The following is a 20073-nucleotide window of genomic DNA, read 5'->3' as shown; positions in this document are numbered from 1 at the left end:
GGGGGGTGGGGAAGAGGTGGTCAGTTATGATTATCTTGTGCCAAGTTCTAATTCTAAACTCCTTTTTATTCTACTTTTTAAATTGATAGCTGATTCTAGTACTGCTCAGACTGTAGGACTACACCTGAAATGCTCAAAAGAAAATAAAATGCAAGAGGATTTAAATTCAAAACTTGTTGTAAAGGGTCATACTCCAGTATAAAAATTAAAACCATGTTAGCTGAGAATCTGAAACTAAGGTTGGAAATGTGGCAAGTATGCAACTTAAAATTGAAAATGAGAAATTCTTTCCCATCAGCTAAGTAAAACATCCAGCTAGCGTATGTCCAATTTACCAACTTCTTTAAAAATACATCTTAGAGCAGTTTGTAAACCCACCGACTACAAAATTTGGCCAGCTATTAAACTTAATGTCCCACCAACAAGATGTTGTTTTGCTTCATTAAATCAGAGTATCCATGGTAGTTAATTTTGAGATGTGGCAGTGATGCATGTTGACTGCTTGAGCTTTGTATGTTGCAAGCTAGGCTTTGGAAAAAGTGTGAATTTTCTAATGCAATTAAGTAATTTTAACAGTATCTCACCTGGAATATTGCACTTCTGTTTTGAAGCTTGTTTTAGTTAATTGCCTGACATACTGTTTTACTGTTGCTCTATTTAAAGTGAGACCTATTCTGTTGATCTTTTCTAATAAAAATCTGTTCTCTTTCTGTTCTCTTTATACACTGTGCTACTAGCTTACAGTGCCTGCTTTCTTTGTGTATTATCAGTGTTTTGACAGCTGAATGGATGTAATGTTAAAGGAACTATAATTTGAACAATTACAGTACCTAAATGTGTTTCAGCCAAGCAGCTGTTTGTAATCTATTGCTTATTCACTATTGACAAATGTGTGCAAGTTTCTCAATGCATGTATTTTGGCTGCACTGATACCAAAACCATTACTGACTGTTGAAAAGTTTGATAATTTGGGAGAATTTATTTCTTGGAGGGATATGGCAATGGACCATGTATGCATTTTTGGCCAATTATTATAGACATAGTTGCTACTGTAGCCGAGTGCTAGCATATAACTTTAATTTTGTACATAGGAAAAGTGCACACACTCAGGTTACTGTGCCAGATTTTGTAATAGAAATGACAGTGAGGTTAATGGTGCTCACAGTTATTGCAAGGTAAATCGAACAGCTACATCTGGATCTATAGATGCATAGTTAAACACACAAGTCAGGAATATGCTGTCAAGAGTTCCCCGGCTCATCTAAAAGCTTTGATATAACAATATCTCACCGAGGAACTCTGCATTCAGCTGCTGTACCTGATAGAAACCCAGTAGCAAACATGCTAGAAAAAGCTGGAGTTTGTCCATTTGTTTATGTAGAAATTTTTAACATCTTGCTGTCAAATAACCTCTTTGGCACTGAAAATAAATGTTTTAATTATTTTTGGAGATCTTTTTAAAAAAAACATTTAATTATCTTGTATCTCTCTCTTAAACACATCTGTTCCGTTGGGATGGCTCCATTTGAATCATGCTGGGACCAGTGTCCTGGCAAATCGTATAACTAGGATTTAAACTAATTAGGGAAGTTTTAAAATATCAAAAAGAAACGAGAGTGCAGGGGTGCAAGGTAGTGAAGAGGCAATTGATCATCAAATTGTGACAGGAAGGGGCAGAAAGTTTAAGCACAAGAGTCAGCAGAAATTAGAACCAGAATGAGTAATAATGGTAAAATCTAAATGCACACAGCATTTGTAACAGGATGGATGAGTTGACGGCATAAATAGAAATAAATGAATATGACTTGATAGCTATTACAGAGACGTGGTTGTAGGGTGACCAAGACTGTGAACTCAATATTAAAGGGTATTCGACGCTCTGGAAAAATAGGCAAAAAGGAAGACGAGCCGGGTGGCTTTGTTAATAAAGGAAGGTATCAGTGCGGTGGTAAGCAGTGATAATAGGTGCAATAGATCATGATGTGGAATCAGTTTGGGTGGAAATAAGGAATAGCAAGGGGAAGAGGTCATGGGTGAGGGTCATTATTTGCCCCGGAAGAGTTGCTTCACTGTAGGACAAAGTATAAATCAATAAATAATGGAGGCATGTAAGAAGGTCACTACAATTGTCATGGGTGATTTTAACCTGCATATGGACTGTACAAATCAGATTGGCAGGGGTAACATGGAAGATGAATTTGTAGAGTGCATCAGAGATTGTTTCTTAGAGCAGTGCAATGCAGAATCTACCCGGGAACAGGCTATTTTAGATCTAGTAATGTGTAATGAGAGAGATCGTAATTAAGGATCCTCTAGGAGGTAGCGATCACAACATGGTAGAATTTCAAATTCAATTTGAGGGTGAGCAACTCGCTAAAGTGCAGCAATTAATTAAGAAGGCAAATGGAATTTTGGTCAGTATTGCTAGGGGGTTGGAATTTAAAAATAGGGAAGCCTTGTTGCATCTGTACAGGCTGTTGGTGAGGCTGCATCTGAAGTACTATGTACAGTTTTGGTCCCTGTATTTAAGAAAGGATATACTGGCATTACAGGCAGTTCAAAAGTGATTCACTAGGCTGATTCCTGGGATGAAGGGGTTGACATATCAAGAAAGGCTAAACAGGTTAGGCCTTTATTCATTAGAGTTTAGAAGAATGAGAAGTGATCTTATTGAAATGTACAAGATTCTGAGGGGGCTTGACAGGGTAGATGTTGAGCAGATGTTTCCATCAGTGGGGGTATCTTGAACTAGGGGACATAGTTACAGAATAAGGGGACACTCATTTAAAACTGAGATGCAAAGGAATTTCTTCTCTGAGGGCAGTGAATGTCTGGAATTCTCTACCCAGAGAGTTGTGGAGGCTAGATCACTGAAAGTATTTAAAGAGGTAGATAGATAGATTTTTGAAATATCAGGGAGTTGAGGGCTATGAGGAGCTGGCATGAAAGAGGAATTGAGGCCTAGGACAGATCAGCCATGATCTTATTGAATGGTGGGACAGGCTTGAGGGGCCGTATGGCCTACTCCTATTTCTTATGTCCTTTCCGCTTCATTGTTCTACTTCATTACGTAGAATATTTAATTCGATGCCAAACTAATTTACTAATCCTGGTTTAGCCTCTGCATGTCCCAGTAAGGATTCTTGAATCTGGTTAAGGAGACGCACCCAGATCTTTTTGTTCCTATATGTTCTGTAGGGAATGCTGTGTGGCTTTTGATTTCTAATTACAAAGTTCTAGGACAAAACCCCTTTGAAAGTCTTTGGGCAAGCGTAAGCGTGAAGAATAATTGGTTCCCCACTGACAGCAAAATCCAGACCAATGTGTTGTGCATTGGTTTCTTGAACATAGGCAAATAGTACTGATGAAATCATTTTGATTGGGATGCTTGAAATCATTTTGATTGGGATGCTTTAAAATAGATATTTTACATATAGTTTCCAGTTTGTTTGGTATAAGTGTCTTAAATTTGCCTCTTTTAATATTTCTACTTGTTTCAGTTAAAAGCTAAAATCACATTTCAGTTAGTCCTTTGCACGACGCATTTATATTCTTATGTCCCTATGAGACAGGCAGAAATGGTTTTGGTAACTCTTTCTTTTTGCATTCCTTTCAAGCTAATACTTGCTGTCTTTTCTTCTCTTCTTTCATTCTTGTTCTATTCCTTTCATCCACTTATCATAATACTGCAGTTATCCCAATTTGTCCTCGTTCAGTATCTGCCAGCTCTATTACCCCACCAACTTGTAAGAATCTTCATGGTAGGATGTCTGACTGGCCAAGGTTCATAGTTGCCACACATGATGTCAGTGGGCAGAGGAGACCAGCTCATCCTCCAAAGGTAAGCAGCTGTATTGCAATAATGTGTAGTGCACAAGAAATATAGTGAATAGCAATCTTTCCACAAGTAACTGTTTCCTGTCAAACAATGTTTATTTACTAGCATGTTGAATTCTAACACTTCGCTGTGGGAGCAAAAAACATTAAATCCTGAAAGTACAATTGAGAAAGAGGTATTAGTTTCTAACACAAAATGTTGCCATAAATTAGCTTTTAAAAAAGCTTCTTTTGAAATTTGTAATGAAGCAATCAGTATTCATTATTAAATGGGTTTCAAACATGTTGAGAAAAGGTGATCAGATGTGTGGCCTGCATCCAAATAAACTAAAAATGTCTTAAGTTGTTTTTCATATTTAATAAAATTATTATAGGAGAACTCAGTTAAGCTTTTTAAGTATAACTTTCAGTAGTTACAGAATTATCTGGTCAATGTTCTGAACCATAAACTGCAGTATAATGGAGAAAATTTGTTTACTGTATTTGCATCTCTATTCTAAGGAAAATTTCTGCAATCGTCTACTGTTGTGCAGGACACCTTAAATGGTAATTCTGCTCAAATAAAATAACACTGATTACATGCTAACTATTGCTATGAACTATGCTAAATTGTCTATGCATGCTGCAAACTCCTTAGACTCATTTAATTTCATAGTCACAAATGATCATCTTGTCCATGAAACCGATTTCCTGCTCCTTGACTCTATTCCCATTAAACTGCTGACAACCCAACTTCCTTTTTTGGCCTCCATGTTAAAGGTTCTCTCTCTTCAGGTACTGTCCTTTTAAAATTGCCTGTTATCTCCAAAAAAAAAACCCTTGACCTCTCTGACCTTGCAAACTGCATCACCACCTCCAGCCTTTGTTTCCCCTGACAAGACCTTGAACGTGTTGTCACCTCCCAAACCATGTCCATCTTTTCCGCAATTCCATGTTTTTATCTCTCCAACCAGATTTCCACTCTTGCCACGCTACTGAAACAGATCCTGTAAGTCACAAACGGCATCCTTTGTGACTGACAAAGGTACACAATCCCACCTCCTCCCCCTCTACCTGCTATCACCATCTCCACCCCCCACCATCCACTGCTGCGGCCTCCTCTGCTGCCGCCACCTCCTTCCTCTTCCAACTCCTGCACTGCCACCGCCCCCGCCACCCTTCCCACTGTTTGTCATTTACCTGTTGCCTCTAGGCAAATTCATCCAAAAATATGTATTTACACACACATGTTGACAACAACTGGTTCTACCTCATGTTAACTCTTTCGACCCCTCCACTGTTTCAAAGTTTAGCATTTAGTACGGGATGAATAGTAATTACCTCCAACTAAATATTAGAAAAAGCGAGCTATTCAGTTTGCTCACTATTCACTGACTCAGTCCCTTTACTTGCCACCTGTCTGAGGCTGAATCAAATTTTTTGCAACCTTGTGTCACATCTGACCCCAAGATAAGCTTCTGACCATATATCCACACCATCACCAGCGCTACTTATTTTCCACTGTAACATTGCCCAACTCCATCCCAAATCAGTTTACCTACTGCAAAAACCCTCATCCATGCCTTTGTTTCTCCTAGACTTCACTTTACTGATGCACTCCTTGTCGGCCTCCCACTTGCTACCTATTATAAAGTTGAGGTCACCCAAAATCTGCTGGAGGTGTCCTAACTTGTACCAAGTCCTGTTCACCCATCACCTCTTGCTGGCTGACTTGTAGGAGGTTTCCCTTTTCCCTCAGAGACCTTCTCCACACTAAAGTTTGTGACACCAGACTCACAAGTGTATGGCTTGAACAGAATGACCAGCGAGACAAGTTTCCTCTGATAATTCACAATTGCTTTATTGAATCACCCACAATCCCACAGTACAAAACCCCAAAATTGACTCGGGCTTAAATTTACAAAAATGCTAACTCCACACAAACTTCCCATGTCTCAGTTTAAATTTGGAAAAACACAGGCAAAACCCCACGTCTTGTCCTGAAACCTTAAAAAAAAACCTCAGACCAATGTCATCAAGATATGGCTGAGACAAGTTACAAGTTACTGGCAAAAACACCAAGTTTTTGCCCCATACCTTCACAAAACCCTCAGACCAATATCACTACGATTTGGCTGAAACTTAATCCCCAACACAGCTGATCTGTCCAGTGTTGAATGTAGGCCTGAGTCAAGGTGACCAGCCCTGACCGTCCTTCCAACTGCAGGCCAGGTACTCAAATCTGCTCTACTTTTATAATAATTTAACTCAGCCATGTCAAAACATATTTCCTGTTGTTCCAATGTCCATTTAGTTGATTCCACGCAAAGTCCAGACAAATGTCATCAGCTCCTGCTGGTTGAAACAATATAGAGTTTTCCATGCATGATGTCTCCAGATAAATATTATCAGTTCTCATTGTATGAGCAATTTTCCTGCTGTTTGAGGTGGCTCAGTAACAGCACCTGACTCCAAAGTTAATGAGGGTTTGAATGACCCTATTTCGAGTACTATTGTCTGTGATGCAGACCTTAATTGCATAATTCCATGAGTTTATTGTATTGATATGTCCTTTGTGCCATTGTATTGGCTAATCAGACTTCTTTATTGCATTAGTCAATGTCAAAACCCTGCTGATGAGTTGCTGTGTTTTTACTAAATATCCAAATTAACCCCTTGCTGCCCAACACTGTACTGCTGACTGCAGCTTCTATTTTTTTGTAAATTATAGTTCCAATCATGAGGCCAAAACATGTCCGTGGGTTTGAAATTATGTTCCATAAATTTCCCAGTTGAAAGGGATTCCAGTCCTACAGACCTACATTGGCTTCTGGCTAAGCAATCCCTCCATGGCCTCGTCCCTCGGTATCTCTAATCTCCTGCAGCCTATCAACCCTCAATTATCTGCTCCTCTAATTCTGGCCTCTTGAGCATCCCTGATAGTAATTGCTCCAGGTGGCTGTGCCTTCAGCTGCCTTGGCCCTAATCTCTGAAATTCCCTCTCTTAAACTCTCCACGTCATTTTCCCCTTTTTTTAAGACACGCCTCGAAACTGATTCTTTGACCAAGTTTCTGGTTGTCTGTCCTAATATTTGCTACATGGCTCAGTGTTGTATTTTGTTTATATTGATCCTGTGAAGCACCTTGGGATGTTTTGGTACTTTAAAGATACTATATAAATACAGGTTATTGTTTCAAAGTTGTCATATTCCAGAACAATGAATGATAAAAGTAGACCCAATCTTTACACACACCCATAAACTTTTATTTACAGAGATAAATATTAGAAAACATGCATCTCCTAACCCAATAGCCCAGTTTCAACCTGTCCCTATTTAAACGTCGTTTATAATCTATAAATAATATATAATCTAAAATAATTTATAATCTTTATAATCTCCTAATTATAGGAGTACAAGTGAATCCCTCTGTACAATTAAACATCATAATGGGCCAGAACCTCCATTTAATGGCAATCGCTATCAGATTGCTCTTTTTACCTACCTTAGTCTGGAGCTGCACATTTCTCATCCGGATTTCCATCCTGGGCTTGGTGAGAAATGTGCAGCGCGGCAGCTCTAGACTGTTTCCAGCTCAGTGCAGCAATGTTGGTGGAAGTGAAGCCATGCCCCCTTTTTTTACAGCACTAGCTGCTGTAAAGCAGGTAAGCTTAAAGGTCCCAGTCACTTTGAGAAGCCAGGGAGAAGGTAAGTCTTTAAGTTAAGTGGATGAGGGCGGTTGCAGGGAGTCGTCGGGGGGATATGTATGGTCAGAGAGGTTGGTGGTTGGATGGTGGTCCAGGGCATTATAGTTACCCAGGAGTTAGAAGTGGTTTTAATCCTTCTGACTTTTCCTGGGTAACTATTCGGCTAAGAGGGTCGGAACCATCCAAAGTGTCGAAATTGGTGTATCAGATGGTTCCAGGCGCAGGGCACTTGCCCATCAGAAGTTGAAACTTCAAGGGCAATTGCCATGCAGCCGTTGCTTGGGGACTTCTGGGGGTCCCCTAGCACATCTTCTGGGATGCCTCCTGGGTATGACACACACACACATACATATATATGCGCCCCCCACCCCCCCCCCCCCCACCCGGGAATTAAATGTTCTCACTGCCAGCAGTTACTTTTGCAATATCACACTACTCCCACTAGATGTTGTTCTGGAAGCTATAGGTTTCCGTATCTATCTTCAGCATCTCTAATGTACTGCATGAAATATGTTTTGTTTGTTGTGTTTATGTGATTAGTACCACAGAAAATCTATATGAAACATTTTCAAACAAAGTAATAAAGAAATAAATAATGTCCCCTCATGTGTCTCTGTTAAATGAGCAGGGACATGTTGTTAATTAAATTTTAAATTTTTTATTTTATTTGAATTTGCTTTGGGAAACCTCATCCTGTCCGTGAATGAAGCTTCCTAAAAAGTGCAAAGGCCGCTTGGCCTTTTCGCCTGCCCACCAACCATAAGGTTGGACAGGCAGCAAAAAATTTTATTCTATTGATCCTTTAATGGCCTTAATAGGATTCCATTAATAGGACTCCATTAAATTGGAGTCGGTGGCGCGTCCGCCGAACAAAATCACGTGTCATTTTACACTCGGTGGGTTAGGTGCCTGCCCGCCGTGCTAACTATTTTGCCTAGAGTCAGGATTAATGGGTCTTTTTCAGGTTTGAAAGTGGCGTGCCAAAAGGATCAGTCCTAGGGCCTCAATTATTTACTATCTATATTAATGACTTGGAGGAGGGGGCAGAGTGTAAGGTATCCAAATTTGCTGACAGTACAAAAATAGGTGGGAAGGCATGTTGTGATGAGGACATAAGGAATCTGCAATATAGATAGTTTCAGTGATTGCGCAAAAACTTGACAGATGGAATTTAAGGTAGGAAAGTGTGAGGTCATGCACTTTGGTAGGAAAAATCAAAAGACAGACTATTATTTAAATGGAGAGAGACTCCAAAAACGTGCAGCACAGAAGGATCTGGGTGTTCTTGTTCATGAAACACAAAAAGTTAGTATGCAGGTGCAGCAAGTAATTAAGAAGGCAAATGGAATTTTGCCCTGTATTGCTCGTGGAATGGAGTTTAAAAATAGGGAAGTCTTGTTACAACTGTACGAGGTGTTGGTGAGGCCACACCTGGAGTACTGTGTACAGTTTTGATTCCTGTATTTAAGAAAGGATATACTGGCATTAGAGGTAGTTCAAAAGGAATTCACTATGCTGATTCCTGGGATGAAAGGGTTGACATATCAAGAAAGGCTAAACAGGTTAGGCCTTTATTCATTAGAGTTTAGAAGAATAAGGAGTGATCTTATTGAAATGTACAAGATTCTGAAGGGGCTTGACAAGGTAGATGTTGAGCAGGTGTTTCCACCAGTGGGGGAATCTTGAACTAGGGGACATAGTTACAGAATAAGGGGACACTCATTTAAAACTGAGATGCGAAGGAATTTCTTCTCTGAGGGCAGTGAATGTCTGGAATTCTCTACCCAGAGAGTTGTGGAGGCTAGATCACTGAAAGTATTTAAAGAGGTAGATAGATAGATTTTTGAAATATCAGGGAGTTGAGGGCTATGAGGAGCTGGCATGAAAGAGGAATTGAGGCCTAGGACAGATCAGCCATGATCTTATTGAATGGTGGGACAGGCTTGAGGGGCCGTATGGCCTACTCCTATTTCTTATGTTCTTATAAACAACCTAGACTCAAGTTTAGGGAGCAGCATTGTAAAATTTGTGAAACTTGTCAGTGTAGCACGTTGATGAGGGCAGTTGTAGACTTCAGGATGGGATAGACATGGTGACTAATTGGGCATAGGAAAGCAGATTGAGCTCAATGCAGAGAAATGTGAAGTGATGGAGTTTGGAAGGACGAGTGGAATGATGCAACTTTGAAAAGTGTAGATGAGCAGAGACACCTTGGTGTTCACATACACAAATCCTTAAAGGTGGCAGGGCAAGTTGATAATGTGGTTTTAAAAAATCATATGGGTTACTTAGATTTAAACAGAGGAACAGAATAAAAAAGTAAAGAGATCTTGTGAATGGGAAGTTGTCTCAAGTGGTGTTCCACAGGGCTCAGTGTTGGGACCCTTGCTGTTTGTTTTATATATTAACGATTCGAACGTGAAAGTAGGGGGCACGATTGGGAAATTTGCAGATTGACACAAAGATTGGCCGAGTAGTGGATAGCATAGAGGATAGCCATAATCTCCAAAACGATATAGATGGCTTGGTGGAATGGGCGGTAAAGTGGCGGATGGATTTTAACATAGAGAAGTGTGAGGTCATGCATTTAGGGAGGTCAAACAGTTACAAGGATTACACAATAAATGGGAATATACTAAGAGGGGTAGATGAAGTGAGAGATCTTGATGTACAAGTACACAGGTGCCTGAAGGCAGCAGTTCAAGTAGACAAGGTTGTAAAGAAGTCATATGGAATGCTCTCCTTCATTGGCAGAGGTATAGAATATAAAAGTAAGGATATAATGTTGGAATTGTATAAAACACTGGTGAGGCCACAACTGGGGTATTGTGTACAGTTTTGGTCACCACATTACAGTAAGGATGTAATAGATCTGGAGAGAGTACAGAGGAGGTTTACAAGAATTTTGCCAGGGTTAGAAAAGTGTTGTTATGAGGAGAGATTGGATAGGTTGGGGTTATTTTCTTTAGAGCAAAGAAGGCTGAGAGATGACTTGATTGAGGTGTACAAAATTGAGGGGAATAGATAGAGTGGACAGGATTAAATTATTTCCCTTGGTGGAGAATACTAGAACCAGGGGACATAGATTCAAGATAAGTGGCAGAAGGTGTAGCGGTGACATGAGGAAGAACTTTTTTACACAGAGAGTAGTGGGTGTCTGGAATTTGTTGCGCAAGTTGTTGGTAGAGGCAGAAATTCTAAACCTTTTTAAAAAGTACCTGAATCTGCACCTAAAATGCTGTAAGCTGCAGGGCTATGGGCCGGGTGCAGGAAGGTGGGATTAGAAAGGGCATCTGGGTGTCCTCAGGCTGGCATAGACAAGATGGGCCGAATGGCCTCCTTCTGTGCTGTAACTTTTCTATGGTTCTATCATGCTAGAGTTTTACAAGGTTTTAGAGTAAGGCCTCAGCTAGTGTATTGACAATTCTGGACACCACAGTTCAGAAAATTGTAAAGATCTTAGGACATCCTGGCAACAACCTTTTTTCTAAGAGTGTTCTCCTTGGAACATTGAAGGCTAAGATGTGTCCTAATAGAACTTTTTAAAGTGATGGGAGGCTTTGATGGAGGAAAAGCTATTCCCTCTGGCAGGTGTGTTAATAACAGACGCCGTAGAATTAAAATAATTGGCAAACGATCTAGGGAAGAGGCGAGGAGAAAATTTTTCGCTGAGTTATTAGACTCTGGGATGCTCTACTTGAAAAGGTGGTGGAAACTGATTTCGTAAATAATTTTAAAAAGGAGTCGGACAGCTAGTTAGGATGAGAAGCTTGAGGGTTACAAGCAAAAAGTACGGCTGTGAAACTAAACGTAACTGTTCTTTCAAAGAGGCAGTACAGGCATGATGGGCCTAATGGCCTCTTTGCTTGATTTCTTAAGTTAACTTAGAATCATAGAATTCAAGGAAATAATTGTTCATGATGAAGGACTTAAGTATCAGAGTAAAGTTAGGAGTCAATCACCTTACTGTGGATCTGGAGGCACAGGTAAGGATGTCAGATTTCCTTCCCTAAAGGACATTAGTCAACTAGGCTAATCTAGACTAACTTTCAATTCCAGATTTTTATTAATTGAATTTAAATTCCACAACTGTCATAGTGGGATTTGAACTCACGTCCCCAGAGCATTACAAAAACAAAAATAGCTGGAAAAACTCAGGAGGTCTGACAGCATCTGCGGAGAGGGACATAGTTGACGTTTCGAGTCTGTATGACTCTTCGTCAGAAGTAAGGAAATAGAGAAATGAGGTGAAATAAAAGATGGTAGAGGATAGAGGGCCAGTGATAGGTGGAGGCAAAGAAGAGATTGCCAAAGATGTCATAGACAAAAGGACAAAGGGGTGTTGACGGTGGTGATATTATCTAAGGAATGTGCTAATGGGGACATTAAGGGTAGAAAGCAGGACAAGCAAGTGGCAGATGGCCCTAGTGGGGTTGGGGGGGTAGGGATCGAAATGGGCTAAAAGGTAGAAGTAAAACAATAGATCGAAATAAATTTAAAAATAGGTGGGAAAAGAAAAATATATATTTTTTCACATGATAAATTATTGGAAAAGGGGGGATCAGAAAGGGGGTGGGCATGGAGGAGAGAGTTCATGATCTGAAGTTGTTGAACTCAATATTAAGTCCGGAAGGCTGTAAAGTGCCTAGTCGGAAGATGAGGTGCTGCACTTCCAGTTTGCGTTGAGCTTCACTGGAACACCATCCATGGTGGTTGACAGGGCCCTCAACTGTGTCCAGCCCATCTCCCGTGTATCCGCCCTCACACCTTCCTCTCCCTCCCAGAACCATGATAGGGTCCCTCTTGTCCTCACTTATCACCCCACTAGCCTCCGCATTCAAAGGATCATCCTCCACCATTTCTGCCAACTCTAGCATGATGCCACTACCAAACACATCTTCCCTTCACCACCACCACCACCACCATCACCACCAACCCCCCCCCCCCCCCCCCCCCCCCCCGGCAGCTTTCCACAGGGATCATTCCCTTCGGGACACCCTGGTCCACTCCTCCATCACCCCCTACACCTCAACCCCCTCCCACGGCACCTTCCCATGCAACCATAGAATGTGCAACACCTGCCCCTTTACTTCCCCCCTCCCCACTGTCCATGGGCCCAAACACTCCTTTAAATTGAAGCAACATTTCGCTTGCACTTCCCTCAGTTTAGTCTACTCCATTCGCTGCTCCCAATGTGGTCTCCCCTACATTGGGGAAACTGAATGCAGACTGGGTGACCACTTTGCGGAGCACCTTCGATCTGTCCGCAAGCATGACCCAGACCTCCCTGTCGCTTGCCATTTCAACACACCACCCTGCTCTCATGCCCACATGTCCATCCTTGGACTGCTGCAGTGTTCCAGTGAAGCTCAACGCAAACTGGAGGAACAACACCTCATCTTCCAACTAGGCACTTTACAGCCTTCCAGACTTAATATTGAGTTCAACAATTTTAGATCATGACCTCTCTCCTCCATCCCCACCCCCTTTCCAATCCCCCTTTTTCCAATAACTTAACATTTGAAAAAATATATATTTTTCTTTTCCCACCTATTTCTAAATTTATTTCAATCTATTGTTTTTAAAAATAGCCTATTTTAGCCTATTTTGATCCCTTCCCCCCCACCCCATCCCCACTAGAGCCATCTGCCACTTGCTTAACTTGCTTTCTACCCTTCATGTCCCCATTAGCACATACCTTAGATAATATCACCACCGTCAACACTCCTTTGTCCTTTTGTCTATGACATCTTCGGCAATCTCTTCTTTGCCTCCACCTATCACTGGCCCTCTATCCAGCTCTACCTGTCCCACCCCCCTCAACCAGCTTATATTTCACCTCATTTCTCTATTTCCTTAGTTCTGATGAAGAGTCATAGGGACTCGAAACGTCAACTCTGTTCCTCTCCGCAGATGCTGTCAGACCTCCTGAGTTTTTCCAGCTATTTTTGTTTTTTTTTTTCAGATTTCCAGCATCCGCAGTATTTTGCTTTTATCCCCAGAGCATTAGTTTGAGCTCTGGATTATTAGTCCAGGGGCATTACCACTATGCCACTGCCTCCCCATTTTGGCAATATCCTTTATCTTTTGAACATTATTGTGCTGGTGGTAATTGTTTTTATTTTAATGGCTTCGACTTGTCCTAGGTTGACAAAAAAGAAAAAGAGAAAGAAAATGAAAGGGAGAAGACTGCACTCATAGCTTTGACTGCAAATGCAACAGTAAAAAAGTCAAATTCTCCTTTGAATGTGAAAAATAAGCCACTGATACCATCCACAGTCCGGTAAGGGACACTGCACGTTTATCATGCTTATTCTATCAATTATTGCACAGAAGTGTAAAATTCTGAAATTTTCATCATGGTGCGGATGTTAGCAAATAAGTGATTAGTTATCTAGCATTTATCTAGTTTAAAATAAAACACAAATGGAAAATATATAAAAGAAGCAGACACATTCATATTCCTTGTTTGTCTTTTCTCCCAAGTAGATTCCCCTTGTTTTTATTGTATTGTACAATTGTTAATTATTTTTTTAAAATAGATCATCAATGAAAACATCAACTTTGGTAATGAATGCAAAACTGTTCAGTTCACCACCTGACTCAATAAAGAGCTCATTAATCCAGCGACCACCTTCTCCTGGAAATGTTCGCCCAGTGAAAACTTCTGAGAGTGAGAAAAAAGACGAAGAGAAAGAAAGACTGCAAACTGAAGAGAATGCAGATAAGCAGCTTACTGTCTCATCTCCAACACTAGTTAAGCAGCCAATGTCTGCTGAAGAGCCTGCTACAAAACCAGAATGTAAAGGTATGGATACTGAGAAGCAACTATCCAAAATATTAAATAAGTATCTACACCTTTCTTAAGATATATCAATACAAATGCTGGTTTGATCAGTTAAGGTGAATAATAGAACCATTGAAATTTACAGCATGTAAGGTGGCCATTTGACCCATTGTGTCTGTGTCGGTCGACAAGAGACCACTTTTCAGCTCTTGCTCCGTAGCCTTGTAGGCACTGGCATTTGAAGTGCATATCTGAGTAAATGTTATGAGTATTTCTACTATCCTTGCAGGATAGTTCTAGACTCCCATCACTCTCTGGGTGAAAACATATCTCCCTGAATCCGCTCCAAAACCCTACCTCTTGTCCTCAGTCTCTGTCCCCAGTTATGGACCCCTCAACCACTCTCTGTAGACTTTAAGTGGTGCATTATAGTAAGATAACTAATTTGCAGAGACACAATAACAACTTGTTTTTATATAGCAACTTCTACCATAATAAATTGTCCGAAGGCATATCAGAGAGGCTTTATAAAACAAAATATGACATTGAGCCACAGCAACTCACCAAGGCTCCTTCAATGCCACCTTCCAAACCTGTGACCTCTACCACTAGAAGCACAAGGGCAGCAGATACATGGGAACACCACAGCCTGCAAGTTCCCCTCCAAGCCACACAACATCCTGACTTGGAACTATATCACTGTTCCTTCACTGTCGCAGGAACAAAATCCTGGAATTCCCTTCCAGTGGTACAAGGACTTGGGGACACAGATTTAAGAGATGCAGGGGGAAAATGAGGAAGAAATTTCTTTTAAGCAGTGAGTGATAATGAGCTGGAACTTGTCACTCATGAGGGTGATGAAATTGGATTGACTGGATTGCTCTGCGTAGAGCTGGCATAGGTTCAATGGGCCAAATGACCACCTGTGCTATAAATAACATAGTTCTGTGCTCTAAATGACTCTATGAATCCTAACAGCACTGTGACTGTGCCTACACCACATGGATTGCAGCCGTTCAAGAAGGTGGCTCACCACCAACTTCTCAAGGACAGTTAAGGATGGGTAATAAATGCTGGCTTAGCCAGTGATGCCTACTTTGAATACATTTTTAAAAGGAGGTATTAAGGCAAATAACCAAAAGCTTGATCAAAGAGGTAGGTTTTAGGGATGATAAAGGAGGAAAGCAAATTAGAGAGGCAGAAAGATATAGAAGGGAAATTCCAGAGCAGAGTGGGCTTCCTGGGGATGGAGGGGGGTGCTCCAATGGCTGAACAGAAGGGCCCTGAAGGCTTGGGCACCCATTAAAATCAGAAATAAAATGAAATACTTCTCTCTCAACAGATCTGCCAGACCTGCTGAGTATTTGCAGCATTTTTATTTTCCAGCAGCCACCGTATTTTGCTTTGGGATTAAAATTGGAGATGCTCAAGAGGCTAGAATTAAAGGAGTGCAGATACCTTGGAGCATTGTAGGGCTAGAGGAAATTAGAGATGGGGAGGAACCAGGCGGTGGAGAGATTTGAAAACGAGGATGAGATTTTTTATAACTGAGGTATTGTTTAATCTGCACCAGTGTAGGTCAGTGAACACCGGGATAGTAGGTGAGTGACATTTGGCGTGTGTTAGGACATGGGCCGTAGAGCTTTGGACCTCAAGTTTACAGCGAGTGTAATGTAGGAGTCCGACCAGGCGTGCATTAGAATAGCCAAGTTGGAGGCAACAAAGGCACAAATGAGGATTTCAGCAGCAGAAGAGCTGAGGCAGGGGTCAAGAGGGGTAATATTGCATAGGTAGAAATTGACAGCCTGAGTTAAAAAAGCAGGGGATATGTAGATGAAAGCTCATTTTGGAGTTAAATATAACACCGAGGGTGCAGGCAGTTTGGTTCAGCCTTGGGCAGTTGCCAGGAAGAGGGATGGAATCAGTGCTGAGGGAGTAGAGTTTGGGGACCTGAAAACAGTGTCTACCGATTTTCCAGTATTTAATTAAAGGAAATTTCTGCTCATTGGTACTGAATGTCAGGTAAGACCATTGATATTAACTGCTCCCTTTCCACAAGCATTACCACTTCCTTCTCCCCTCTCCCTCAGAAGCTACAGGACTGGATTTTGTCAGAGAGGCTGAAGGCCAATTGCCCAATCTGAGCTGGCAGCTCAGCAGCAGTACTGTTAGCACTGGGCATTGCTGAAGCTGCTTCACAAAGATTAGGGCACCTCAATGCTGAGCTTTCTGGGGAGAACTGGGGCCAGTTGTGGGGATAGAGAAAATGGTGGCTGATGTGGCAGCACTTTGGGTGCAGGGGGTGGCTGTTGCTGCTCGGAGGGCCCATTTGTGGGCAATAGAGCACCATCCCCCGGAAATCTACTGAGGCAACTAGGTCAACCTGACAGTCTCCCCACGTGACAGTGGCCTTTCCTGACGCTGGTAAAATGCCAGCAGGGCAGAAGGTGGCCTTTAATTCAGCAATTAAATTGCCTTATTTGTGGGAAAATTCAACCCACAGTTTCTCTCAAAGATTTTCACTGAGCTATTGTCCTGATCGACTAATTGCACTTTGCTCAAGTGAAAAACTCACACATCCTTAGTGCCTGACCACACCACATTAAAAAGGAGCAAGTGAAGGGACACTGATGGCAGCTAGTAGCTTAACTTAGTTATTTTAAAAGTAATACTCTAAACAAAAAGCAAGTACAAGTGCTGGAGTTCATTTCTAAAGGGATTGGACTGCAAAGCAAGGAAATCATGTTAAACTTGTATAGAACTTTGGTGAGACTACATGGAGTACTTTGCACAGTTCTGGCCTCCATTATGGAGGGATTGGACAAGGTGCAAAGTGAAAAGGTTCACAAGGCTGATGCCAGTACTAAAAGGTTATACCTACAAGATAGACCGGGCTCTCTTATTCTAGAACAAAGACGCCCAAGAGGTGACCTGATAGAGATCTTTAATTGTTGAAGGCGTTCGGTGAGGTAGATAGAGACTAGGCAGAATTTTCCTCGCCCTGCTGAGGTGGTGAGGGGGGACGTGGAAATACGCAAAAAAACCCTGTTGTGATGGCTCCCCAATGCTGTCCTGTCTCTGGGTGAGTTTCCCAGGGATGGGCTGCCAAGGAATTGGCAATCCTTGCCCTTTTCAGAGAGCCAGCAAGGACACGATAGGCCAAATAGCTTCTTTCTGTGCTCTAACCATTCTAACTCTGTGAACCTGCTCTACCGGGGCAGTGGAAAGTGGTGTTGGGGTAGAGAGGGAAGTAGAAATCTGAGACAAGTGAACGAAGGTACCTTTTCAAGTCACAAACTGTAGAGATGCCAGCCAGATATACCTTCCTTTGGATTTACAGCTCTATATTTTGTAGCATTTGTAATTGATTTTGATTTTGATCTTGATTTTGTCAGCATAATTACAGAAAAAAATAGTTGCTGTGAAATTGATATTTTGTAAATCTTGAATTTTAAGAGAAAAGCATTTGCTTCTTGATTAATTTTGAGCATTCTGTACCTTAAATAAAGCTTCTAAACAACCAAAATTCACCTTGGAACAGTTGCCACAACTTCTGAAAGATATACACAAATCAAACAAGACAAAATTAAATCCTCCCAAAAATGATTGAGTCTAATTTATCATCAGGTTCTTGGTCTCACAATAATCAAGATTCAGCTTGATTTTCTAGGAGACCAAATCTGCAGAGTAGCCTTGAGTGTTGTAATTGTTGGAATGCTGCTCTTGAACTCTGAGATTTTGGTTTAAATCCAGGTTTTACTGATGAAATTGAAACTTTTTCCTTGCCAACTATAAGTCGTCAATTGAAGCAATTTTGAGAAATTCTTTAATGTAGCTTATGAGAAAGATTTCATAGATTAAAACAACCCATAACTTATCACTAAATTACCATTATCATTCAGAGAGCTTTGAGACCAGTTTTGACTTAGGATTTAAAGAAGTTAAATATTTTTGGATGATATAGGGGCAAATCTTCTGGTCCCTGGATTGTCAGAGACCAGACATATGACCAAAGATGTGCATTGGGGCCCTGTGGAAGTCTTGACGCGTGGACCTATGTGGGAATTACCCAGGAAATTTCGACTTCCGATGAACAATTCCCCTGCTCCCGGGATCTTCCACAAATATCTCCAACTCTAAGCTAGAGTCGGAGACTTCAGGCCGTACCGGGGTATATATCTGGATAGTTACCAAAGAAATGTTAGACAAGATTAAAACCAGGTCTGACTCCTGGTAAACTCCAGAAGTGACCTCCAAACTACCCCCGACCTGACCTGAGGATATCACTCCCCACCGGCCCTCCTCAACCCTACCACCCCACCCTTACCTTTTAACAACCCGGCAACCCCATAACCTGACCAACCCTGGCCCAACCAACTACCCCTCTTGACTCATCCCCTCACCCACCCTTTCCACTCACCCATCCTACCCATTCACTTGTTCATCCACTCATACATTCACTAACATTCAAAGACTGGACATTTAAACTTACCATATGGCAGCTAGCGCTGTAAAAAGAGAGCATTTCCTGTCTTCCCCCAACTCTGCTCCTTTTCGGAATTCCCTGATGGACACTGTGCTCCACATTTCTGGAAAAGCCAGCGATGATTGCCCCTCCTGAAGATCCAGGCTATTGTAAATTACTGTACCCCTTCCAAGCACCTAGTGATTGGTCACTCACTCCAAGGACATTCTAGTAAACATAAAGGAGTAAATTGTTTTTAGCACTTCTGGTGCAGAGATAAATATATGAATTAGGAGCAGGAGTAGGTCACTCAGCCCCTCAAGCCTGCTCTGTCATTCAATAAGATCATGGCTGATCTGAATGTAACCTCAACTCCACATTCCCACCTAACCCCAATAACCTTTCACCACCACCCCCCTGCCCCACTTATCAGGAATCTATCTACCTCTGCCTTAAAATAGTCAAAGACTCTGCTTCCACCGCCTTTTGAAGAAGAAAGTTCCAAAGATTCACGACCCTCCGAAAACTTCTCCTTGTCTCTGTCTTAAATGGGTGACTCCTTATTTTTGATCAGTGACACCCAATTCTAGATCCTCCCACTAGACGAAACATCCTTTCCACATTCACCCTGTCAAGACCCCTCAGGATCTTGTAGGTTTCAATCAAGTCGCCTCTTACTCTTTTAAATTCCAGCAAATACAAGTCTAGGCTGTCTAACCTCTCCCTGGAATGGAACCTTCTCTGAACTGATTCCAAAGCATTTATGTTCCTCCTTAAAAAAGGAGACCAATAGTACATGGTACTTCAGATATAGTCTCACCAATGCTCTGTATAACTGAAGCATGACGTTCTTACTACATATGCATGACAGAAGCATGTATCAGGAATTCAGGTGTGATCTTCATCTCGTCTCACCCTTCCCTCTGCAGACAAATTATTGATGTGTTTAGGAAATTGACTGAGTGTCAGAGAATAGAGTGTACGAATAATAGGCAGGTACCCTAATTGATAGGATGGTGACTAGTAGTGTCCTGCAAGGATCTGTGTTGGGGCCTCAACTATTCACTGTGTTAAGACTTAAATGAAGGGCTAGAAAGCCACGTATCCAAGTTTGCCGACGACGTAAAGATAAATGGCATTGTAAGCTCTGCAGATGGAAACATTAATCTATCAATATCCTTGTAATTTTAAGTAGAGAACTGGCAAATGAATTTTAATATAGACAAATGTAAGCTCAACCACATGGACCTAAAAAGGATAGATCAAAGTACTTTCTAAATGGTGAAAAGCTAGAAATTG

At 41.4% G+C, this 20073-nt stretch overlaps 1 protein-coding gene across 4 annotated transcripts in view; it reads left to right on the top strand.

Moving 5' to 3' along the window:
• map7b (microtubule-associated protein 7b) overlaps positions 1-20073 on the top strand; it is a 170516-nt gene that overhangs the window by 114629 nt on the left and 35814 nt on the right. For 3 of the 4 annotated variants that reach the window (XM_041187175.1, XM_041187174.1, XM_041187177.1), the window contains exons 8-10: positions 3693-3841; positions 13669-13805; positions 14065-14330. In XM_041187175.1, the coding sequence (XP_041043109.1) occupies positions 3693-3841; positions 13669-13805; positions 14065-14330 (552 nt within the window). The remainder of the gene's footprint in view (positions 1-3692; positions 3842-13668; positions 13806-14064; positions 14331-20073) is intronic. The other variant, XM_041187176.1, reaches the window with a different exon arrangement.

This window comes from Carcharodon carcharias, chromosome 5 (genome assembly GCF_017639515.1).
Source record: "Carcharodon carcharias isolate sCarCar2 chromosome 5, sCarCar2.pri, whole genome shotgun sequence".
In the NCBI taxonomy this organism is placed as follows: Eukaryota; Metazoa; Chordata; class Chondrichthyes; order Lamniformes; family Lamnidae; genus Carcharodon; species Carcharodon carcharias.
This window is presented reverse-complemented; position numbering and strand designations above follow the sequence as displayed.